The sequence below is a fragment of the Citrus clementina genome, unplaced genomic scaffold (genome assembly GCF_000493195.1).
Source record: "Citrus clementina cultivar Clemenules unplaced genomic scaffold, Citrus_clementina_v1.0 scaffold_6, whole genome shotgun sequence".
NCBI lineage: Eukaryota > Viridiplantae > Streptophyta > Magnoliopsida > Sapindales > Rutaceae > Citrus > Citrus x clementina.
Window position 1 is genome coordinate 17,845,572 of NW_006262139.1, and position 21,603 is coordinate 17,867,174.

The 21,603-nt window shown below is 34.7% G+C and overlaps 4 protein-coding genes across 6 annotated transcripts; 1 reads left to right on the top strand and 3 right to left on the bottom strand.

The window, feature by feature from the left end:
• Nucleotides 1–183: 183 nt before the first annotated feature.
• LOC18039685 (KH domain-containing protein At3g08620) lies at nt 184–4,422 on the bottom strand. Of its 3 annotated transcripts, none has more exons than XM_006429582.2 (7): nt 4,157–4,422; nt 3,899–3,987; nt 2,891–3,042; nt 1,907–2,023; nt 1,700–1,828; nt 1,387–1,530; nt 184–820 (listed from the first exon to the last, which is right to left on the bottom strand). In XM_006429582.2, the coding sequence occupies exons 1-7, from the start codon at nt 4,240–4,242 to the stop codon at nt 674–676; spliced, it is 864 nt and encodes a 287-aa protein (XP_006429645.1). In that variant the 5' UTR covers nt 4,243–4,422; the 3' UTR covers nt 184–673. The 3 variants fall into 3 exon arrangements, with proteins under 3 accessions (XP_006429645.1, XP_006429644.1, XP_024037992.1); XM_006429581.2 differs by having other exon boundaries at nt 1,712–1,828; nt 4,157–4,420; XM_024182224.1 differs by lacking the exons at nt 3,899–3,987; nt 4,157–4,422 and adding an exon at nt 3,332–3,870 and having other exon boundaries at nt 2,891–3,046.
• A 2,068-nt stretch (nt 4,423–6,490) lies between these two features.
• LOC112097173 (NADH dehydrogenase [ubiquinone] 1 alpha subcomplex subunit 1) lies at nt 6,491–9,859 on the top strand. Its single transcript, XM_024181459.1, has 3 exons — nt 6,491–6,684; nt 6,819–6,930; nt 9,622–9,859. The coding sequence occupies exons 1-2, from the start codon at nt 6,577–6,579 to the stop codon at nt 6,909–6,911; spliced, it is 201 nt and encodes a 66-aa protein (XP_024037227.1). The 5' UTR covers nt 6,491–6,576; the 3' UTR covers nt 6,912–6,930; nt 9,622–9,859.
• A 2,413-nt stretch (nt 9,860–12,272) lies between these two features.
• LOC18039686 lies at nt 12,273–14,554 on the bottom strand. The gene has a single exon (XM_006429583.2). It carries the CDS (start codon nt 13,504–13,506, stop codon nt 12,583–12,585), a length of 924 nt encoding a protein of 307 aa, XP_006429646.1. The 5' UTR covers nt 13,507–14,554; the 3' UTR covers nt 12,273–12,582.
• Nucleotides 14,555–18,980: 4,426 nt separating this feature from the next.
• On the bottom strand, nt 18,981–20,769 carry LOC18038301. The gene has a single exon (XM_006429584.2). It carries the CDS (start codon nt 19,749–19,751, stop codon nt 19,065–19,067), a length of 687 nt encoding a protein of 228 aa, XP_006429647.1. The 5' UTR covers nt 19,752–20,769; the 3' UTR covers nt 18,981–19,064.
• Between the last annotated feature and the right edge of the window lie 834 nt (nt 20,770–21,603).

A 21,603-nucleotide genomic window follows, 5' to 3' on the forward strand; every position in this document is an offset into this window, starting at 1 on the left:
AACCCCACATTGGAATCTGCAGTCAGAGTAATATGCCAAATAGAAATTGGAATCTATACCTAACAAAATGTTGAGGTAATATAACTAGAGCCAAAAAAGAGAAGAATTCAAATACTTGGACAACAGCCTTGCAACTCTGCATACATTTAACAAAGGAGGATGTCTCTTTGGACACATAAGATAAAAATCCAAATGATTGAGATTGTAAATGGGAATAATACAGAGCCAGCTTACATAATTTTTATCTCAATGCTTTAATAATATATATAACATATAGACATAACACACCTACAAAACTCAGTTTCTTGGAAATGAGACCTAGAACTTGGACCATTAATTTATATATATTATATATATATTCCACACTCCTCAAAGTTACTGACACAAGAATAAATCAAATGAATGTATTAAGTTTACAGGAATAACTGACCTCCGCAAACCTAAAATTCAAGAACCAACTATATAATTCTTTTTAATGTCTTTCATTGTTGTTTTTCTTCTTGTTCCAAAAGAAAACCAAAATATAAGAAAACCCACCAGAAGTCTCACCAGCAAGAACTGTTAGCCTAATCTTTGGTAGCTGTACTGAGCTGAGAGGTATCAGACGGTATACTCAAGTTTGAAATTCTGGAGCAGGGTGAAAACCATTTGACAAAGTGATGGATATGAACTCTCAGCGTCCTGTTTTTGCACGTTTCATTCCACTTGAATTGAACGGAGAAACACTGCCACTTGGCCCCGGGCTATCTTCTCTGAAATTTGAATTCAGCATTGCCAACTCACGCAACTGCTGCCTCTTAATATAATCTTGTGACTCATCCTGCACAACAAAATTTCCATTTTTAAAAGATGACAAACAAACTTATCTGAGGACTCGTTCAGTCTGCATATCATTATTTGAGTAAACTGGAAGTGATTTCTGTGAGGAATGAACACAGCTGCCATCAAAATAAATTGCTGTGGCATCTACTTTTGGCAGAGCGGATAAGGGAGAAGGGGGAAAGTGGGTGAAAATAGTATCTTCCAAGTGAATACTACCCTTTCCAAAACCCAAGGTAGTCTGTATTCAACTCTTCTAAGATGTAAATGATGCAACACACTTCATTTAAGAGTAGCGACAATTAAATTCCTGAAGTGGCAAACCGCAACATAAACCAACATTAAAGTTGCTCCTACACACATGCCACACGTGACTAATTGAATGGAAAAGCACATTTCCTGATATACAACCACATGCCCGCCAAGTCTTGCTCTTCAGGCAGAGTGTTTTGGGAAGTCAAAATACGTTTTAGCACAAGCACATGAAAAGATAAATATTGGCGGTATCAAATTGCACAAATGGAACTTTCAAATTAAAAAATGAAATGTACTAGTAGTGTTGCCTACCACAGGTTTCAGCAATTCTTCTATAATCTCCTGCGCCTGTCTCAGCCTGATATCAACAATGTTGGCAGGTAAATCAGCCTCAATTAAGATGTGAAGTGGATCATTGAGATGCTCATAGCCTGGCCTTCCCCTTAGCTTATCTTCCTTGAGATGAGAAAGGATTGAAATAATTAAGCACAGAAAACAGAACCTATCTTTAACAAAAAAATTGGTAACAAATTCTTTGGAAATTCACTGTATTAATATGCCATTTTCTTCGACTAGTCATTCTAAAATTTAAAATTTCAGTAGTCTTAGATCAGAAGAAACTTACAGGTGTGCTTACCTTGTCTGGATCCTTTATTGAGCCCTTCCCTCTAATGTACACACGGCAGCCAGTAGTAGCTTCAACCCGTTTCAGTGAATTGCCCCTTGGACCAAGAAGCCGTCCAACAAAATTGAACTAACAAACAATAACCAAGCACAGAGATAAGCAAAAGAGATTGGAAGTATAGACCAGCATCTTAAGTATAAAGCTTACGTTAGGATAAGTATCCACTGGAATTTCCAAACGCAAAATTCTCTTGACTGTATATGAACTAGGGCTTGCAGGTGCACTTTGCCAATCCATCGTCATGCCAGGAGGTCCACCTAATCTCTGTTAGGTAAATATGAGGATTAGCATACAGGTTACAAGAGCAAAAAGGATCAGTATTTACAATTTAGATAGCCAGCCAATCGGCAGTGGATAAGTGATCCACACACAGACAAGCACATTCAAACATATAGTAACCTGCCACAACCATTCTTGCACGGGATCACCAACTTCAATTTTCAAGGATATCAGTATCACAGAGCAGACAATTTAAAGGCATCTGTGCTTTCTATATGAGTTTCATCACAAAAGGAAAACTCTCCTGATTAAAAAAAATACATATCTTTTGTTAGGTATATTTTTCTACATTCAAGAATTGCAACTACTATACATTTGAGCATATGGACGCCCCGAGAGTTGAGTCTTTGAAGACATGATAGAGAACAAATAAACAGGACCATGAATATCTGTTTGCCCTCAGGTATAAAGTTCTCCCCTCAAACAAGTTAATGTGTCACTGATCTTTCTAGAAACCCCATGAAAATCATGTAATGATGAGAAGAAATATGGAAATAGAAATTTTTTGAAGTTTTAAACCACAATACACATAATTAGAGCATAAATGCGCATCATTGGAAATTATCAAAATTTAGACAGGTCATTAGATCATACATATATTCAATAATACACCAAAATCCTATCATGATTTTCTCGAAGAGGTTATTCTTAAATAATCACTTTGGTATAACTTTGCAGCCTGGAGGATTTGTTTATTGTCCTTGTATTATAAGGATCTTTAAAAGCAGGCTGAAAACCCGGTGACCACCTAGATTCACATTCGAGACTTGAAACCTTATATACAGACAAAAACCTTTTATCCACGGTTTCAAGTAAAACAATTAACAATGACACAAGTTAAGGAAGGATTACCTCCTGAGGTAGGCCATTCCAGCCACCTAACCCTGTACCTGCAACGTTTGACATAAGATTTGAAGAAGCCATGGGGCTGGGGCTTCTATGCCGCAGTCTGTCAAAGTCACCAAATCCTTGATTGGGCATCATCCCAGAAACCCGAAATATCTCTGCTTGTAAAAGAACATTTTATATGAGACTATGATCTGAAATCATGATAAACGTATTAAAATAAGACAGAAGAAATCCACTCAAAAACCAAGCAAAAGGCACAACAAGAAGAAAAGAATTGCAACAAGGACAAACTATGAAAGAGAATGCATTGTGAAGAAAAACTAGACATCTCCAGAAAGAATTGAAGAGGATTTAAGGCTAAGAAAATACTATCTCCAGCCACAAATCAGGAATGTTGAGACAATATCACATCTTCAATGTTTATTTCAGTAACAGACCACTTATCTTATTCAAGCTAACACTGGGAAGTTGATTTGTACCAAACTCCATCATGCACTCAGATTTCAACCACAAAAGAGCAATATTTCATGCTCACTGGAGCAGGCATGAAGCCTACAGATTGTCGAGAATCACACCTTCGTGGCAATTGCTAGCTTTGTACTTGGTGCAAGCAGAGAAACCAAATGTAACAGTCAAAAGTTTTTTCTTTCATAAATTCCACATTGTACTAAATGTCTGAGATACATTCAGCCATTGATGCAATTGGACAAACTAAATATAGGTACCGGGGGCACCATCTGATACACGGTAAAATAATTACAGGAACTGAAGAAACAAGTGTATCTATGTGATCAAGCCAAGACCATAAACACAATCCCAAAATGAAAACAAACACGGATGCATAGAGTTGACGCAAAGAAGAACAACTGGGACGATCTGAACACTCGAAACAAGCACAGTGGCAAGTCAAGTAATGTAGTTGTGCAGACCGAAACATACAAAAAGCAAAAAAAGGGTGCCATTGAATTCCAGAAAAACCTAGATCCAGAACTCAAAGACTTAAGAAGCAACCTTGAGTTAACAGTCGGCTGCATATCGGAAGCACCTGTGTGAAAGGTCCTAGCTTTTGATGCTCAGCTAAAAGCTCTGACAAGTATTGACTGCAAACCAGAAAGCCAACCCACACAGATCAAAATAATACAATTCTTCAAAATAATCAAGCATGTGGATTAATTAACACAGTGGAAAATAATAAGAATAATTCAACAACCTGACTTCCTGCTTCATGTGTCAAAAAAGATATGAACTTTATTGAGTATGGGGGCGTACCTGTCAATATTAATATCTGGGGTGCTTCTAATTTGTGGAGAAGCAGCTCTTGCAGGTGAGAAGTTGGGATTATACAAACCTGACATGGCTTTGTGACTGTCTTGCTTTTTTAGAGGATTTAGAACAAACAAAAGAATGGGATTCTTAAAAAAAGGAAAAGGGTTTTAGTTTTGGTTTAAGTTTTTTAGTTTTCGTTTGTGGTTGCTGCGGAATAAAAAGGAGAAACACAACACAGCAGCATCAGTAAAGGAGGTGTTTTGTAATTAATCAATCTAAATCTTTTTTTTTTAAAAAAAAAATTACAGTTTAAAAAAATAATAAGAAAAAAGGGCTTACAAAATCACTGTGAAATTTTGCAGGAAGGAAAACGAATCCCTTTTAATTATAGTAACTCTTTTTTCTTCCTTCCAAAAAAAAAAAAAAAACTCCTTTTTATTTTCGCCTCGTTATTTATTTATTTATTTATTTTTGTTTTGTGGCAGACAGTAGAAGTGGAAACAAGTTTGGTGATTTAAGGTAGCAAAATTGTAACAGTGGCAGAGATTTTTTTTTACTGCTTTGGTTCCCACCTTCCAGAGAGGGTGGCTGGTGATGTGCGTGTATATAGTGTGTATGCACAGTTCTGAAGTTTCTGTAGGAGATGTAGACACGTGTTAAGCATGCAGGAATCAAGGTTTCAATCTGGGGGAGTGCAAATGGGGGCCCACTCTCTGCTAGAGATGATTGGCAGATGATAATGATGTTTGCCAACGCAGGAGTAGCTGGACTGTGAGAGTGCCCTACACTTTAATAATACTGCGTCGTTTTCTCTTTTATCTCGAAGTGAAAATTTCCTTTTCACGTCGATCTTTCTCCGTCTTTTCGTTCTCAATTCTTATTCACTCCCTCCCTTTTGTTTTGGGATGGAACACGCTGTTTGACCACTTTTTGACTAAAATAAAAATAATTATTTATTAATCTTAAAACGAGTGTTTATTCACTTGATTTGTAGAAAATTACTACTATTTGATGGGTTTTTTTTTTTAATTTGATGTGGGTCATTAATTATTTGACTTATGTGGTTTTACTTAATTTTAATGCCGGGTGAAAAAAAAACATCAATACACATCAATGGACACACACTCATTTATTAGATGATATGAATTTGTCTATCATATACTTTGAAACTTCAAACAGTTCTTCTAGAATTTATTAATAAGGCTTGTATATACTCTTATTGACAAATCGAAGGTCCCTATAATAATATTAATAACAAAGAGATCATAATACCATTCAATAATTACATAATAACTATGACAAATTTGGAGCATTTTCATTCTAAAGCTTACACATCAAATGTACATTTCACCCCCCCCCCCCCCCAAAAAATATATTTAACAATTCTTTCTATTAAAAAATTAGTATTATTATAATCCAATTTTTAAAATGTAAACTGCAAACAAAAGAGACAAGAACAATTGGATCCTTTACTTTTAATAAAATCACAAAATAGAATATAACTTGCATTTTTCTTTTTTAAGTGCATGCCGTGAAGGCTTATTTTAACACAAAGTCGATGATTTGATTATTTTACTATTGAGACCATCTTTCAAACAAATTATTCAAAGTTTTAGATAAGGATGAGAAATCTCACTTAATAAACACCAATCTTGATCCCTATTACATATTATTAATCTGAGCTTAGATAATCGTAAACACAAATTCTGGTCGTGGCCAATTACACTAGAACGGCACTACTAAAACCATCTTATTCAGCAATTTATTTGTTTAAGAGTATTTTAATAACATAACATTCAAATCATTGATATTATTGACGAGTGATGTTAATTAGTTCAATGGATAAAATATTTTATGACTATTTGAGGTCCAAAACTCACTCCTGCATGTGAAAGATTAGTTTGGTTTTTATTTATACATTAAAAAAAGTTTTATCACTTGATTATCAAGGATTCAAATGATAGACTAGACTTTTTTAAATAATATCCCACTATTTTCATCTCATTCTATTAATAATTAGTTTCATAACTTATGGAGACACTTTTATTACTCAAACGTATCATATATTGAATAAATGTCATATTATTTAGGATCATAAAAACTATAACATACTTGAGTTATTTTATTTTTTATTTTTTCTAAGGATCATAAAAACTATGACACACTGAAGTAGTTGGACAAAAAGACCCGTGCTATTGGATTAAGCCACCGGCCACGAGTAGTAATCGAACTACTCCATTGTTGAGCCGAGGAGTCGAGAAGGTAGTCCATTTTCTTATTGGGCCAATCAGCCCATTGGGGCCCAGTATCAACTAATGGTGAAATAGAGGAGGAAAGAACAATTGAGAGAGCGTTGGCCAGTAGCATCTTCGTTAACCAACAGAGCAGTTGTTGACAGATCAAGAAGAAGAGGTAAAAACGACATGTCGTGGCTAATATTTGAAGGATTACTGCCGTTGGGCATCATAGCAGCAATGCTAACAATTGCAGGAAATGCTCAGTATCAAATCCACAAAGCCGCTCACGGACGAGTGTGTATTTATTTTTGTTTTTCTTTCAATTCAAAGTTTATTATTGTTAGATGCGAATCACTTTTCATTTTCATTTTCAAATATTTGTTTTTCAATTTTTTTTTTTTTTTTTGGGTTGGATTTATCAATTTCAGCCGAAGCACGTCGGTAATGATATGTGGGACGTGGCGATGGAGAGAAGGGACAAGAAGCTTGTGGAACAGCTCTCCGGCGCTTCCTCCAATTAGATGTTGATTCGCCTTTCTGGTACTTTCTTATCTTAATCACTACTTCCGATTCGGCAGATTAGGGTTTTGTTTTATGCGACTTTAGTCAGTTTTTTGGGAATTTGTTATATTTGGAGTTTGGACTGGTAATCAATTTCAGGGTCTGAGCTTTAGAAATTGATTCTTGATTGGCTAGGATTTTGAAAGCTGGGATTTTGTTATTTCCTTGCTGATAGATTTAAGGTGTCTTTACGGAGTTAAAATTTCTGCAGTATCTATTAAAAAGTAGTTTGCTTTAAACCTAGAGAGTTCGAGTTCAATGTAATTTTGGGTTATGGTTCAAAGTGTTTTGCGAGTATCCTAAGCACCTTTGAGAGCCGCAACAAATTTTAAAGATGTTAGGAGTAATTTGACCATTAGGAAAAATTTTCAAAGGTCACTGAGAGAGATAAGGAACACAGTTAATCAGGACAAACTTAAATCATATATTTGACTAACTCTTCTGGCCTTTAGATGGTGCGATAGTTAGTCTGCCTTTGGTTTTGGCAGTAGTGTAAACTGCAAAGTTTTTCTGAAGATACGAGTCATGGATGACACTGGTGCTTAATTTAATGGAGAAAAGGTGAAAGGTGATATCCTGAAGAACAAATTAGACATTACTTGGTCTTTCTAATAAGAAGAATATTTTTTTCTTTTTCTAATTTGTGACACTTGGCCTTTCTGTAGATTAATCATTGTAAATGATAAATGGGTTGAGCATGGATGGTGTTCTTAGACTAATTAACCCTTTTCATCATGTTTTATTTTCCATATTTCAGAAGAGCACAACTCCTCCTCTCTTTCTTTCACACTAACACTTATTTGCTTATGCATGTTATCCTATACGCAATGCTCCTTTTCTGAGCCAATACACAAACACACACACAAAATGCTCCATGCAATGCGCATCATCTTTATCTCTTTTTGCAATTCTGCTTCAATCATAACCCTATTAGCACCATTGGCATAAACATGAGCTTTTTCTTATAATTATCACCTGCATTAATCCTCATTCAAAAGGAAAACATATTTTGGAGGATTTGGATTTCTTTCATGTAATCTCCTTAGCTTTTGGAGACAAAGAATCCTCTTTATGGAGGGTTTCAATTCTAAGAATGACTGTATTTTAGACAGCGAAGTCAAGCTTAATAGGTTTGATTGTCCTTTTTATTTCATATATTAGTAGCTTGTGTCTCTTCTGACATTTAATTTAAGGCTTACATAAAATAAAATAAAGTTTGAAGGATTATTAATAAGTTAACAGAATTTTGAAGAAATAGTTTATTTCTCTCAATCATTTTTCAACGTTTTAGGGTTCTCCTCAGTTGAGAAAGCTTGAACCATTTGATGAAGTCAGTCTTCCTTTGGTAGTTATAATAGTTGCCTGCAAAGTTTTTGGTGGAGCCGGTATGTTCCGGCAATCATAAAAGGAAAAAGTTGCTTCTGCAGTGGTTTTGCTGGTGGTTTTATGGCATGGCCTGGAGTCTTTGTGTTCATCATCCTGCATCGTTGTGGAAGTCGTAACATTTTTGAGCCTCCATCTTATTATAACCCCATAATACATCTACCTGTCAGCTGCCACAGTAAATTTGTTTTTCTTGAAGTGAAAAGCTTTATAGAGACAGATTTCATGGAAACAGCGAAGAGTAGGACATTAGTTAAGTACATGATTTTCGGAGGAGGCAATAGCCACGCAATGATGGAGCTCACTGTAAAGTTGATGGTGCCAAAAGAAATGTTTTAAGATCTTGCATCTTCTATCAGTTAAAAGCCTGTCTGTTGTGTATAACTTTAAGCATATTCTCAAAGCTTATGTAAAAGCATAGGTTTTTGGTCCCCTGAAAATTGCAAAAGATTAATTAGTTCAATAAAAATATGATGTTCTAGACTTCTAGATGCACTCTAGATGCATAATTGACCCAAATTTTTTGGACCTTTGGTAACCGCAACACGTTAGTTAGTTCAATAGAAGTTTAATGTTCTAAATGCATAATAGGCCAAAATAGTTAGAAAAAGAGGTAACTCTGCTGCATAATGTGTTGTTTGAAGTGGGGATTGGGTCCTTGGGAACTATGAGCTGCATCTCATGTTAAAATACTATTTTTAAATATCTTTATTTTGGGGCCTGCTTAATAATTGATTTTTTTCTATGTTTGTTTTTCTTACATTTTGAGTTTTATAATTTGTTTTATAAATGTTATATAATTGGCTCTATGACTGTATAAGGACATCATGTTAAACTCCATCCTGTAGAAGATGACCATTTTCAATTAATCTGCAAAACTTGGTACATCGTGGCACGTTTAAAAAATATCAAATATTTACAATTCTATAAGTTTAGTGGAGGTTGTTGTATTCTCAGTTTGTGATTACTGTGAAACCTACTGCTTTGTGGTTGTTGGGGGTGGGGTTGGGGTTGGTTAAGAATGTGGGGTGTGATTGTATGCATGTACAAATGTCCAATCATGTGCTTCACTAAGGACTCCAATCTGCTTTCATTTGTGAGTTTTAGAGAGGTGAGACATCCCACCAAGTTCTGCTCACTTTTGGAAGTTTACCAGCGCCCTTCTTTCTCCCTCCTTGTTGCTCCTTTCCATTGCCTTTTTTTCTGATTGGTCAGTGTGTCTGTTTGGTGTTTGCATGTGCGTGATATTATTATGACCATGAAATTGATAATCTCATGATAATGCAGGAAGCTTTGCCAGTGGACTGAATAAAGTGCTCATCTGATATTCTAGCTTTGCTTATGAAGACTCAAGGGGATGCAATCATGTTCATTTTCTTATCATTTGTACGTGACTCTACTTAAGCTTTTAAACTGTTTTCTGGAAAAAATACTTTGTCCATCCATAAATTTAGTTATTAATCTTGACGTTTTGAAATTGGCTTGATAAAACTTTGTTGTTTAAGAAATCCCCGCGTTAAACTCGCTTGTGTTGATGCATGTAAATAATTTGCAAGTGGTGCAATTAAAATTATGACTGAGAATGCAAGCATGATATCTACTTATTGTCTGAAACTGAAAGTGGAGCTTTGGAGATGCATGGTGGGAGAATGATGAGAATTGGTGGCGCTTTTGTGAAATAAGGAGCTTCTAGTAGGTATTTAGAAATAGGGAGGTATTGTGAAATGAGAGCTTCTTTTTATTTAATAGCTCCCGAAGAAGATGGCTAACAGTTAAAGGTTTTATGGTGCAAATTCAAGCTGGCAAATGCAACCTTGGACCATACGGGCGACTTAGGCGTAGAAGCTGTCACGCCGACACATGCCCGCAATTGACCAAACTCTAATTGCCTTCTTAATTTGATGATTACTCAATATCAGATTCTTATCACAAGCAAACCCATTTGAGCTTTAGCATCCCACCCACGTGCTATTGTTTAATTTTAGTGGAGCTCTTCTCTGTGTATAAAGTGAGCTAGAGTTGTTTCGGATGAGACAAAAGTATAAGATGGCAGCATATGAATTATAAGCTGATGAACCAAATGCGACTGTCTTGTGTTGTCGCGGAGCTAAGGCAAACAGTTGCATTGAGCATTATGAAGTGTGAATGCGCTCCCATCGTGATGTCACAGTTGGCTTTATGCTTTTTAATCATCGTTACAAAGCAAAGCCCTAGATTCCCCCATTACAACCTAGCGCGCCTACAGTCAATAATAATTTCTCAGCGCGAGAAGTACATGGGGTCAACGACAACGAGCTCTTCTCAATTCAAATTGGGACAGACAGCTCTAAATTGGATGCCATTACCCCCTTTTTTTTTTTTTTTATCGTTTTTTAAACTTTTCATAACTCTTTCAAAAATAAAAGGGTTGATGGTACCAAGGGTCAGTTTTGTATTGCAGTTGCTTTAAAAATAATAATTGTTATTAACTGTACTTTAAAAATAATTAGTTGAAAAGAAAATCAGTTAAATATTTGTTAAAATTTATTTTTAAAAGTGTTGTAAGTTTTAAAAGCAGTCGCATGTGTTTAGTAAATGTTGTTGTTAAACGTTGTAAGAATGTATATAATTAAATTGAACATAATGTTGAATAAAACTTATTTAAACATTTATAACATGTATGTTAAATATTTTTTATTTTGTACATATAACTAAAATAGATAGTTTATATTATTATTATTATTTTTTATTTTTTATTTTATTATCTCATTATAATTAGTAATAATAATAATAATCTTTTTAAAGTTAATGATTTTATTTCCTAATTAATGATTTTATAATCTATAGATGATATATGAATTGTATTAAGTATAAAAGTGATTTTCAAAATGGGATTCTGAAAAATTACTCCTTCCTTACTTTTTAAAAATTAGTGTAAGCAAGTGTGATTTTACCAAAATAATTTTAAAAAATTTTTTACCAAACACTAAAATTAATTTTTAATTTTTTACAATCACTTTAAGTCTTCAAAGATAAACCCTAATTTGCCCTTAAGTTGGGCACCATATTTCATTTTGGTTCATGATTTGATTTGATTTCATAATTCGCTAGCTAGATCATCTAAAGAACATGGTCCCCAACCATATAGAATCTCAAAATTGGACTCATCTGCCCTATTTTTATTAGTTGGCTTAAAAGCATTTCCTAGAATTAAGAGGGAAAAAACAAGCAACATGACAGGTGTCTCAATAATTTTTTTCCTTTTTCCAAATGGTTTCACCAACCGATTTTTTTATAATCGTGCAGCGCATTGATTTCCTGAAACTGAGACCCCAATCTTTGAATAATCTTGTTTGTGCACTTCAGGGTCCATTGATATTTTATTAATGTTATTGTTGGCTTTTTTCAGCATAGTCTTTTGTTTAATCAATTAAAGATAACTACAGGTTTGATAAAAGCTGCCTTTTATTTTATTTTTTTCTTTTTTATACATGTATTCTCTCCCTTTAATAATATATGATTCAATGTGATGGCCCTAGCAACCACAGCACTTCAATTAAGCAGAGGAAAAGAAATGTTCCCATTTAGATGCCCGTAGCTTAAGTCATCGTAGAAGAAATGATTCCCTTGTCCTTACCCTTGTTAGAAAATCAAACATGACCTAGAAAGAAAAGGAAAAGGTAATGACTTTAATCTGGCCGTAGCTTAAATCAAACATCTCCTCAAAAAAAAAAAAAATCTGGCCATAGCTTTGGACTTAGTGGTAGGTCAAATTATTGTGTACAGTAAACAAACAAACATACATGTGTAAACTATATGTTTCCTGTCAAATTAACATTAAGTTACAGGGCGACTGAATCAGCATGAGTCCCTTTCATGAAGAGGCATCCAACAGTAGCAGAAAGAGCTTCACATGCCAAACAGGCAAGCAAAGAAAAATCATTCTAGAAAAATGGGCACCATAAAATTTTTTATTACTTGTCTGTCAATGGGACAACTAAATTCATCACATAGAATCGCTTTGAACTTACATGCACACATAATGAATCATAAAACTATAAAGGATGTGTGAGTGATAACAGATTTACACAAAAATCCTATATTACCCACGCTAGCACCAAGAACCTACCAAGACCAAACAAGGTGATAAAGAAGGACACCACCAAAAAAAGGTGTGAATAGAAGAATTTCTGAATACATGAATGAACTTGATAAAGAATGTGCTTGTGGAATGGCAGGGGAAGAAAGCTTGAATGTATATTTTGGAAGTTAGGGAACATATTCATTTTCGAGGACTGGCTGAGTTCGAGTCACCATTGCTGCTGGTGCTTTTGTATCCCCAACCGGTGTCATGCGCAGAGCTTCTCCCACATCTGCAGCCTTTTCCATCTGTTGCATTTTCTTTCTGTGCTTGTATTTCTGCAGCCATAGTACTAGTAATGACAACAACACCAACAATGCTAATCCACCCGCAACAGACCCAACAATTATCCAGACCTTTGAATTACTCTTCTTTCCTTTACTCGGTGGTGGTGGTGGGAAACCTGGTGGTGGTCTTGGGGCAATGGATTCAACTACTATAGAGAAATGCCCCTGTTGGACAGTTAAACATGTGTTGCCTGATACTACATTGCTGAAGTTTACCAAACCATGTAAATCAAACCAAACACACTTGGGAACAGACCCATCAGGAGCCGGCATCACATCTTGGAATACAATCGATATGGGGTTACCAGATGCCCTAATATCCAATTCTGGCAAATTCTTAGCTGATAAATCTGAAGCATCATATGCAAGAAGACCAAGAACAGGAGCCAAGTAAGTGTATGAGGGTAATGGATAATATGTACCAGACCAATTGCCCAAATTCTGGTACACTAAAACAAGCCTTTCGACATAGGGGCTCTCAATAACCCCTATAGGAATACGAAACTCTTTGTACATATTCACGCCTCTTGTTCTTAAGCTGCCACTCCTAAGCCTCATTGCTGCAATCTTAATCCCAGTCAAATTTGAAGGAACAACCCCTTCAAAGGGAATACCGGTCCTGGGACGAACAAAAGCCCTATAAGCATAGTCTTGGAGAAGGGCATCAAGAGCAGGAGCAGAGCCAGATTGAGCCACAACATCCAGTGAAAGAAAGGAAAACCATGTCATAGAAATAAGCATCGCGAGACTTCGAAGAAGCCCCATCGATGCTTTTCAATCCTCCAACTTGCCAATCAAATTAACCTTGTAACACTCCAGTGAAATATTCAATACCCACGAAGACTATATTAACAAAATTCCAACACCAACTTAAATACCTAAGATCCAAATCAAACAATAACAGAAATGCAGACGGATAAATGCGGCAAATCCCTTGAAAGAAGCTTCAAGCTCAAAACTTGGGCATTACCAAATCAATAAGTTGGTGTCACGTTGCCAGTGACAACGGTTACTGCATTAAAAAATATATATATATGCCCTCACACTCTCAAAGGATTATATAAAGCAGCTTTGAAGGTTTCAGCCGTTGTAGCCCTCTTTCTCTTTTGGAATCCTTGTAAAAGAAGACTCGGCGACTCAAAATAGAATCTTTAACAGCATTTTAATTTTCTTCCAGAAATTAAGCCCATGATTCTCCAGCATTTACCCATGATACGGTAATTAACAATATAATGACAGAAATAAATAGCCAGTAAGAAAAATAAAACGCCTCATTTGAACAGCCAATCCATCATTATTAGAGTTAATAATATTGGATTACTTACTAGGTAGCTGATGATTTTCTCGTGCTACCCACCGAATCTTTGACAGATAACGCCACAATGACTCACATGAATCCACCATGAAACCCTAGAATCTTGAGATAAATCATGATTCACTTCGAGGGAAGATCACGAACACTCACAGCGAAACAATGCAAGTAGGTGACTGGCAGGGTAAAAAATCAAAACTTTTTCAATTCCCTTGTAAATTGAACTAGCAGCATTTGGATTAAAACCCCAGCACTCAAAGAGCCGTGGCTGACCAGCGCAAATACTTGCTTCTGATTTGATAATGATAATGATAATGGATCCAAAGGCTTAATGGGTAATACAAGTAAAGGTGAAAACTTTTTACTTGATACGAAATTTTGAGGGGAAAAAAGAAGGAACTCGTAATGAGAAATGGAGAATATAAGAGAGGAGATAAGCTTTGGCTGCTAAGAGTAGATGCGGGGCAGTGGTAGAGACTAGAGTGAAAAGAGAGAAGAAGACAGAAGAAAGAGAATGAGAGAGAGAGAGAGAGAGAGAGAGAGAAAAGAAAAAAAGAAAAAAAAAGTTTGAGAAAATGGCTTTTGCCAACTATATATAAATGCTTCTCTCATTTACAGCTAGCTAGTCAGCCAAACAGGTCGCTGAATACTCTTAAACCCCACATGCCCTTCTCTTGTCCTTCCCCTTTTGCCCCTGCATTTCTTCCAAAAACACCAGTCTCTCATTTTGCCCGCAGTAAAAGGGGGGACAATGTTAATCATACTATGAGTAAATCATATTTACGTTATGTTATACCATCACGCCGTGTTCCACTTAACGAATGTGTCTTTCATCATAACGTATTCTTATTTTTATAATAATGATATAGTTAGCAATATTATCAATGTTATAATAATCTGCGTTGTCATATAATACAATACAATTAAATACAATATTTCTGTCCATTTACAACTTTCACGTGTTTGTGAAATTCATTATTATATATTAACTTTTAAAATTATTATTTCATAAAATACTGTTTAATTCATTTTTTAAAAAAAAAAAAATTGAATTGAGATTGATTGATGTTCAATTGATAATAGATTTACAAACTTTATTACCTTACATTAGGCGTTGCGCACATCAAAGAAATTAATAAGTTAACCACCACTTTTTCACCATATTTCACAACTCCTCTTTTACTGTTTATTATATTTCCAAATGTTCGATTAAATTTAACGACTCTTCTTCGACTAATGTTTGTTATCCCATCATGTAAATTGACCATAGCCTCGATTTATGTTAGCGTGTTAATTTTTTTTGGTTGATTTTGTCTTTTTTGTGCACTTGTTCAATTTTCAAATAGATTTCAACAGTCGCACCAAGCCTAATTAATTTTTTTTTTCCTAGTAATATTGAAAATTAAATAAGTTGATTTTGATACTGGTAATATTGAGTTTTTCTTTAAAGCTGTAATTTGAGTTTATTATCGCAATTTTACTAATCATCAAACACGTGATGATGTGAAAACCCTTTTGTTCTCTAATTTTGAAAGTTGACATTCTCAATTGCCGACGAAATAGTTGCACAAATAATATATAATAGACAAATGCTCCTTTCAAAATCAGTGAACAAATTGAAGGTCTCTATCATCGAAATTTTTAACCTCACAATTACATAATTATATATATATATATATAAATGCTCATTAATTAGAAAAAATGAACAAGTCTTTAAGAACTTGTGCCTTTCAAAAAACATTCCCAACAAATTTAGCAGAAAAGGAATTCTCAAATCATCTATCTTCTTTTTCTTTATGTGGCTACCTATAAAATTAAAAAAAATAAATAAATAAATAAAAACTACAATTGCCAGCCCATTTATCTGACTCGTCCCTGCAATCATTCCTGTTGGTCCACACTTGCCAAAGCACGCCATTTGCACGTGCCTCCCATGTGATTGTCGCCATAATGATTGTTTTGGTAACTTCCCCCTGCAACAATCCGAGTAGATACCGTTTGACCCTGATTAAGATTTTATGTAATCCGTTTAAATTATAAATTGATTAAATTCTATCTAAATGGATTAATGTTAATCTCTTTTTATGATTTACACCTATCGGATTATGATTTTATATTATTTTTCTTTTTAAAAATTTATCCAATAAATGTTATCGATGCTTTCTTGAGATATATTTTAACAAATTAGACACACGTGGATAGAGTCAAGAAAAAGAAAAACAAAGCAATTCTTTTTTTTTTTTAAGTTTTTCAACTCCTGAGATGAATATCTATGTAGACATAAAAACACAATAATTTAGTAAATTTTTTTAATAATGTTAATGATTTCAATTTGATTCTCAACTTAAGTCCCAATATACACGTCACTTTATCCAATAGATGATAACATTGATAACTTATAAAATTAATATTCCATTTAAAAGATGAATACCACATCAATTAAGACTTAAATATTGAAATCATTATACTTACACAAAAATTTTAGTCGAATATATGTATGCAAATGATTTCATTTTACGAGAGAACTCAACTTTGTATACTAATTAGTGTTGAGTGCTTATATTGTTTGGGTGGGACTTGCGAGGGCTTTATCTCATCCGATTTTAATTTTATTTATTTCTTGTTGGATCTATCACATTCAATATTACAATTCGAATTGATTTGTCGTATTAAAGTAAACCAATATGACCCATTTATTATTCATATGAAAAAGTACAAACAAAATCAACACAATTATTGAACAAGTGTAGTGGTGACACAAATTTAACATATTTTAAAGATATCATTACATATGGTGCATAATATTTTGGTACTGCCTATTCAATCTCTCATCGTACCTTACTCCAAATTTACACATGCACTTTCTAATTATTTAGTAGAACAAATATCATATTATTATACTGAATTCAAAACACATTAACGAAATACATTTACTCCAAAGAACTCCAAATATGAACCAAATATAGTTAGATAAACAGGGTAACTTGAATATGATACAATTAACCATGTATAGATTGACGTATGCTATTACAATACTGCAACTGATACTTTCCTTATACAATTACATTTATAATTCGGACTAATTCTACGTAATGTAAAACAAGACAATACTAAATATAATTTTGTATAATTAAATTGAGTTCAATTCAATTCAATCCAACGTGTTAAAATTGCGTTACGAGGACCAAATTGACCCCTCCATCGAGTGGTACCACTATTAAATGCTAAAATACGCACTTTTAATACTCGGGGGAAATACAACAACTATAGAAAAAGGACCCATGTCTTTTGGTACTTAACAAGACCAACCAAGGCTCGTGACAAAAGCGTCGCCGCTTCGCTCGCTAGCAAGTATACGATTATTCAACTTATTCGTGCACTGTGCTCGAATGGCCTCTTTGTTCTTTGCTGTCTTTCGGGTCCACTTTCATCTGTCGTTAACATTTTGCAATACCAACTTCCTCACATTCATAATAAATTATAACTTTTTAGTGTTAAACAAATAGCTATGGTGATGGGTTGATTTGTTTGGCTGCTAAAAAAAAAAAAAAGAGAAAAAAAAAGTCTCCCTCTAAATGATTCCACAATCTATGCGACTCTTTTTGTCTTTGTATTGAATGTATTGATGGCATGGGAGCAAAGTTCCCCATTTTCACATTGTGAAATTGACCTTTACTTTTATTACGTGTTGATTGTCATCACACAACCGTCACAGCTCACGACACAAGCTAGCTTTGGGGTAATTGTCAAAACTTTTTACATTTGTGTGCATTTGATACCTTCTTTAGTGGTGAGAATCGGTAGTGATTTCTAATTTTCTACAACACATATACAAGACTGCCCACTCCCATCTCTTTGAATAAATGGCTTCAGCCTAATTGGGGTCAATGATTTTAGTTGAATTGGTAAGATACGGGATGGTTCCATTTTTGTAGTTAAGTAATGCATTCGGAAGTAGGCAATGTACCCAAAGCTTAAAAACATGCTAAAAATCTCAATCTAAATCCTTTTTTTCAGTGAAAAATCGATGTATCAGCGTACCTGACCGACCTACTTCAGCTAAAGAGATAAATCCTCTCTGTACAGACAAGCTGATTAACATGTCATGGATATACATGTTAGTGCAACAAAAGTTGCACTAAATGAAACATAATTTTGAATGATATGATAAAACAAATAGCAAGGAAAAAAATGTGAATAAACAAAATGATAATAAAACATTAATCTCAAATCATTTGTGTGGGTGCTAATTGGGTTAATTAGTTAAATATTATGTGGATCCCATACTATTATAGATGTTGGTGATGATATTTTTTTTCCAAAACTTTTGCAATAACATATGAACGCATAATTCTACACTTGTTGAGTTGAAATACTCATCGACTAGATTGTAAGATGGAATTACTAAATAATTTGACAGGTATGAAATTATAATACCCGCTACATGAATGTCGTTTTAATGTCTGATATGAAAATGGTGAGATACTATTAGAGAACTGAGATATACTATATAAATATACTGATACCTTGGCACCTTTTTACATTAAAAGGGCAAAAAAAAAAAACTCGTATTTTGTAAATGCACAATCATCTGTATACATTAATTAATTTAAATTTGTATGTGAATCTCGAAGGTGTACTGGACTGACCGAAACCGAAAGTCATTACAGAGAGTAGGCCCAATAGAACTAGGCCGAACATGAGGTCCATTTGATTGTTGGGTCAATATATATACTGGACTTTACCATTAATTTGGTCGGTAGAGGGTTATAGCTGACGAGCTCAACGAGAGTGGGACCAATCACAATTAAAACAAGTTGGTATTATTTTGTCTTTCATTTGGTCCTCTCTCTCTCTCTCTCTATATTTTCCTCGCGCTCGCCAAGCCAATAGAGCCAAAAAGGAAAGAAGAGCGGAAACACCGAACACCATAACAAACACTAGTAATGACAACAACACCAACAATGCTAATCCACCCACAACAGACCCAACAATTATCCAGACCTTTGAATTACTCCTTTCCTTTACTCGGTGGTGGTGGTGGGAAACCTGGTGGTGGTCTTGGGGCAATGGATTCAACTACTATAGAGAAATGCCCCTGTTGGACAGTTAAACATGTGTTGCCTGATACTACATTGCTGAAGTTTACCAAACCATGTAAATCAAACCAAACACACTTGGGAACAGACCCATCAGGAGCCGGCATCACATCTTGGAATTCAATCGATATGGGGTCACCAGATGCCCTAATATCCAATTCTGGCAAATTCTTAGCTGATAAATCTGAAGCATCATATGCAAGAAGACCAAGAACAGGAGCCAAGTAAGTGTATTTGGATAATGGATAATATGTACCAGACCAATTGCCCAAATTCTGGTACACCAAAACAAGCCTTTCGACATAGGGGCTCTCAATAACCCCCATAGGAATACGAAACTCTTTGTACATATTCACACCTCTATGTCTTAAGCTGCCACTCCTGAGCCTCATTGCTGCAATCTTAATCCCAGTCAAATTTGAAGGAACAACCCCTTCAACGGGAATACCGGTGCTGGGACGAACAAAAGCTCTATAAGCATAGTCTTGGAGAAGGGCATCAAGAGCAGGAGCAGAGCCAGATTGAGCCACAACATGCAGTGAAAGAAAGGAAAACAATGTCATAGAAACAAGCATTGCCAGACTTCGAAGAAGCCCCATCGATGCTTTTCAATCCTCCAACTTGCCAATCAAATTAACCTTGTAACACTCCAGTGAAATATTCAATACCCACAAAGACTATATTAACAAAATTCCAACACCAACTTAAATACCTAAGATCCAAATCAAACAATAACAGAAATGCAGACGGATAAATGCGGCAAATTCCTTGAAAGAAGCTTCAAGCTCAAAACTTGGGCATTACCAAATCAATAAGTTGGTGTCACGTTGCCAGTGACAACGGTTACTGCATTAAAATATATATATATATGCCCTCACACTCTCAGAGGATTATGTAAAGCAGCTTTGAAGGTTTCAGCCGTTGTAGCCCTCTTTCTCTTTTGGAATCCTTGTAAAAGAAGACTCGGTGACTCAAAATAGAATCTTTAACAGCATTTTAATTTTCTCCCAGAAATTAAGCCCATGATTCTCCAGCATTTACCCATGATACGGTAATTAACAATATAATGACAGAAATAAATAGCCAGTAAGAAAAATAAAACGCCTCATTTGAACAGCAATCCATCATTATTAGAGTTAATAATATTGGATTACTTACTAGGTAGCTGATGATTTTCTCGTGCTACCCACCGAATCTTTGACAGATAACGCCACAATGACTCACATGAATCCACCGTGAAACCCTAGAATCTTGAGATAAATCATGATTCACTTCGAGGCAAGATCACGAACACTCACAGCGAAACAATGCAAGTAGGTGACTGGCAGCGTAAAAAATCAAAACTTTTTCAATTCCCTTGTAAATTGAACTAGCAGCATTTGGATTAAAACCCCAGCACTCAAAGAGCCGTGGCCGATGGGCACAAATACTTGCTTCTGATTTGATAATGGATCCAAAGGCTTAATGGGTAATACAAGTAAAGGAGAAAACTTTTTACTTTAAACGAAATTTTGAGGGGAAAAAAGACGGAACTCGGTAATGAGAAATGGGGAATATAAGAGAGGAGATAAGCTTTGGCTGCTAAGTTAGGATCTAATAGTATGCATCACCTATAGAGAGTTGACTACCACTCGTGCTCTAGAGCCATCGAGAAATTTGTAGGGGTGGCAAACAGCGGGTTTGGGTCGGGTTTTTTCAAACTTATGTTAAGGCCCTTTATTAGCTAAGTGTATGGGTCTGAGTCGGGCTATGTCCATTGCGGGTCTGGACCGGAGTTAAGCTTTATTTATTTTAAAAAATTTAAATTATTATAAATTTAAAATAAATTAATGATCAATCAGTTATTATAATTATAAATAAATTAAAATAATAAATATTTTAAATTAAAATAATAAATAAAGTAAATAAAAACTGATAACTTTACTTTTTTTTAATACTAAATTTTTTAATTCAAACGCTCTCTTAATTAATTGACACAAAAGAGAGAATTTAGTATCATAATTTTAATTTTTTTTAATCATAATTGATTTATAAGTTAAAAATTTAAGTTTTCTTTTTTATTTTTACATTACTTTTTAATTTTAATTATATTATTCTAATTTTTTTAAAAAGTAGTGGGCTTGGATTTTGTCTGGACTTTTTTTTCTTTGGTCATTGTCCAGGCCCTCATGGGTGAGGCCCGAGCCTAAGCCCGCGGCCCATACTTTTTTGCCACCCGTAGAAATTTGTATGTACTCGAGTCTCTCTAAAGATTCGAGTAGTTAAGTAATGCATTTGAAAGTAGACAATGTACTCAAAACTTAAAAACATGTTAAAAGTCTCAATGTAAATAATTTTTTTTAGTGAAAAATTGATATATCAACGTACCTGACCGATTTACTTCAACTAAAGAGATAAATCATCTATGTACAGACAAGCTGATTAACAGGTCATGGATATGTATATTAGTGC

What these genes read in the sequence shown, in the direction of transcription:
- LOC18039685 (XM_006429582.2), bottom strand. Translation starts at nt 4,242, where the DNA reads ATGTCAGGTTTGTATAATCCCAACTTCTCACCTGCAAGAGCTGCTTCT. An exon ending in CCAGATATTAATATTGACAG is followed by an intron (nt 3,988 to 4,156) that starts GTACGCCCCCAT and finishes TCTGGTTTGCAG; the next exon opens with TCAATACTTGTCAGAGCTTT. An exon ending in CAGACAAGGTAAGCACACCT is followed by an intron (nt 1,531 to 1,699) that starts GTAAGTTTCTTC and finishes TCTCATCTCAAG; the next exon opens with GAAGATAAGCTAAGGGGAAG.
- LOC112097173 (XM_024181459.1), top strand. Translation starts at nt 6,577, where the DNA reads ATGTCGTGGCTAATATTTGAAGGATTACTGCCGTTGGGCATCATAGCA. An exon ending in ACAAAGCCGCTCACGGACGA is followed by an intron (nt 6,685 to 6,818) that starts GTGTGTATTTAT and finishes TATCAATTTCAG; the next exon opens with CCGAAGCACGTCGGTAATGA.
- LOC18039686 (XM_006429583.2), bottom strand. Translation starts at nt 13,506, where the DNA reads ATGGGGCTTCTTCGAAGTCTCGCGATGCTTATTTCTATGACATGGTTT.
- LOC18038301 (XM_006429584.2), bottom strand. Translation starts at nt 19,751, where the DNA reads ATGGGGCTTCTTCGAAGTCTGGCAATGCTTGTTTCTATGACATTGTTT.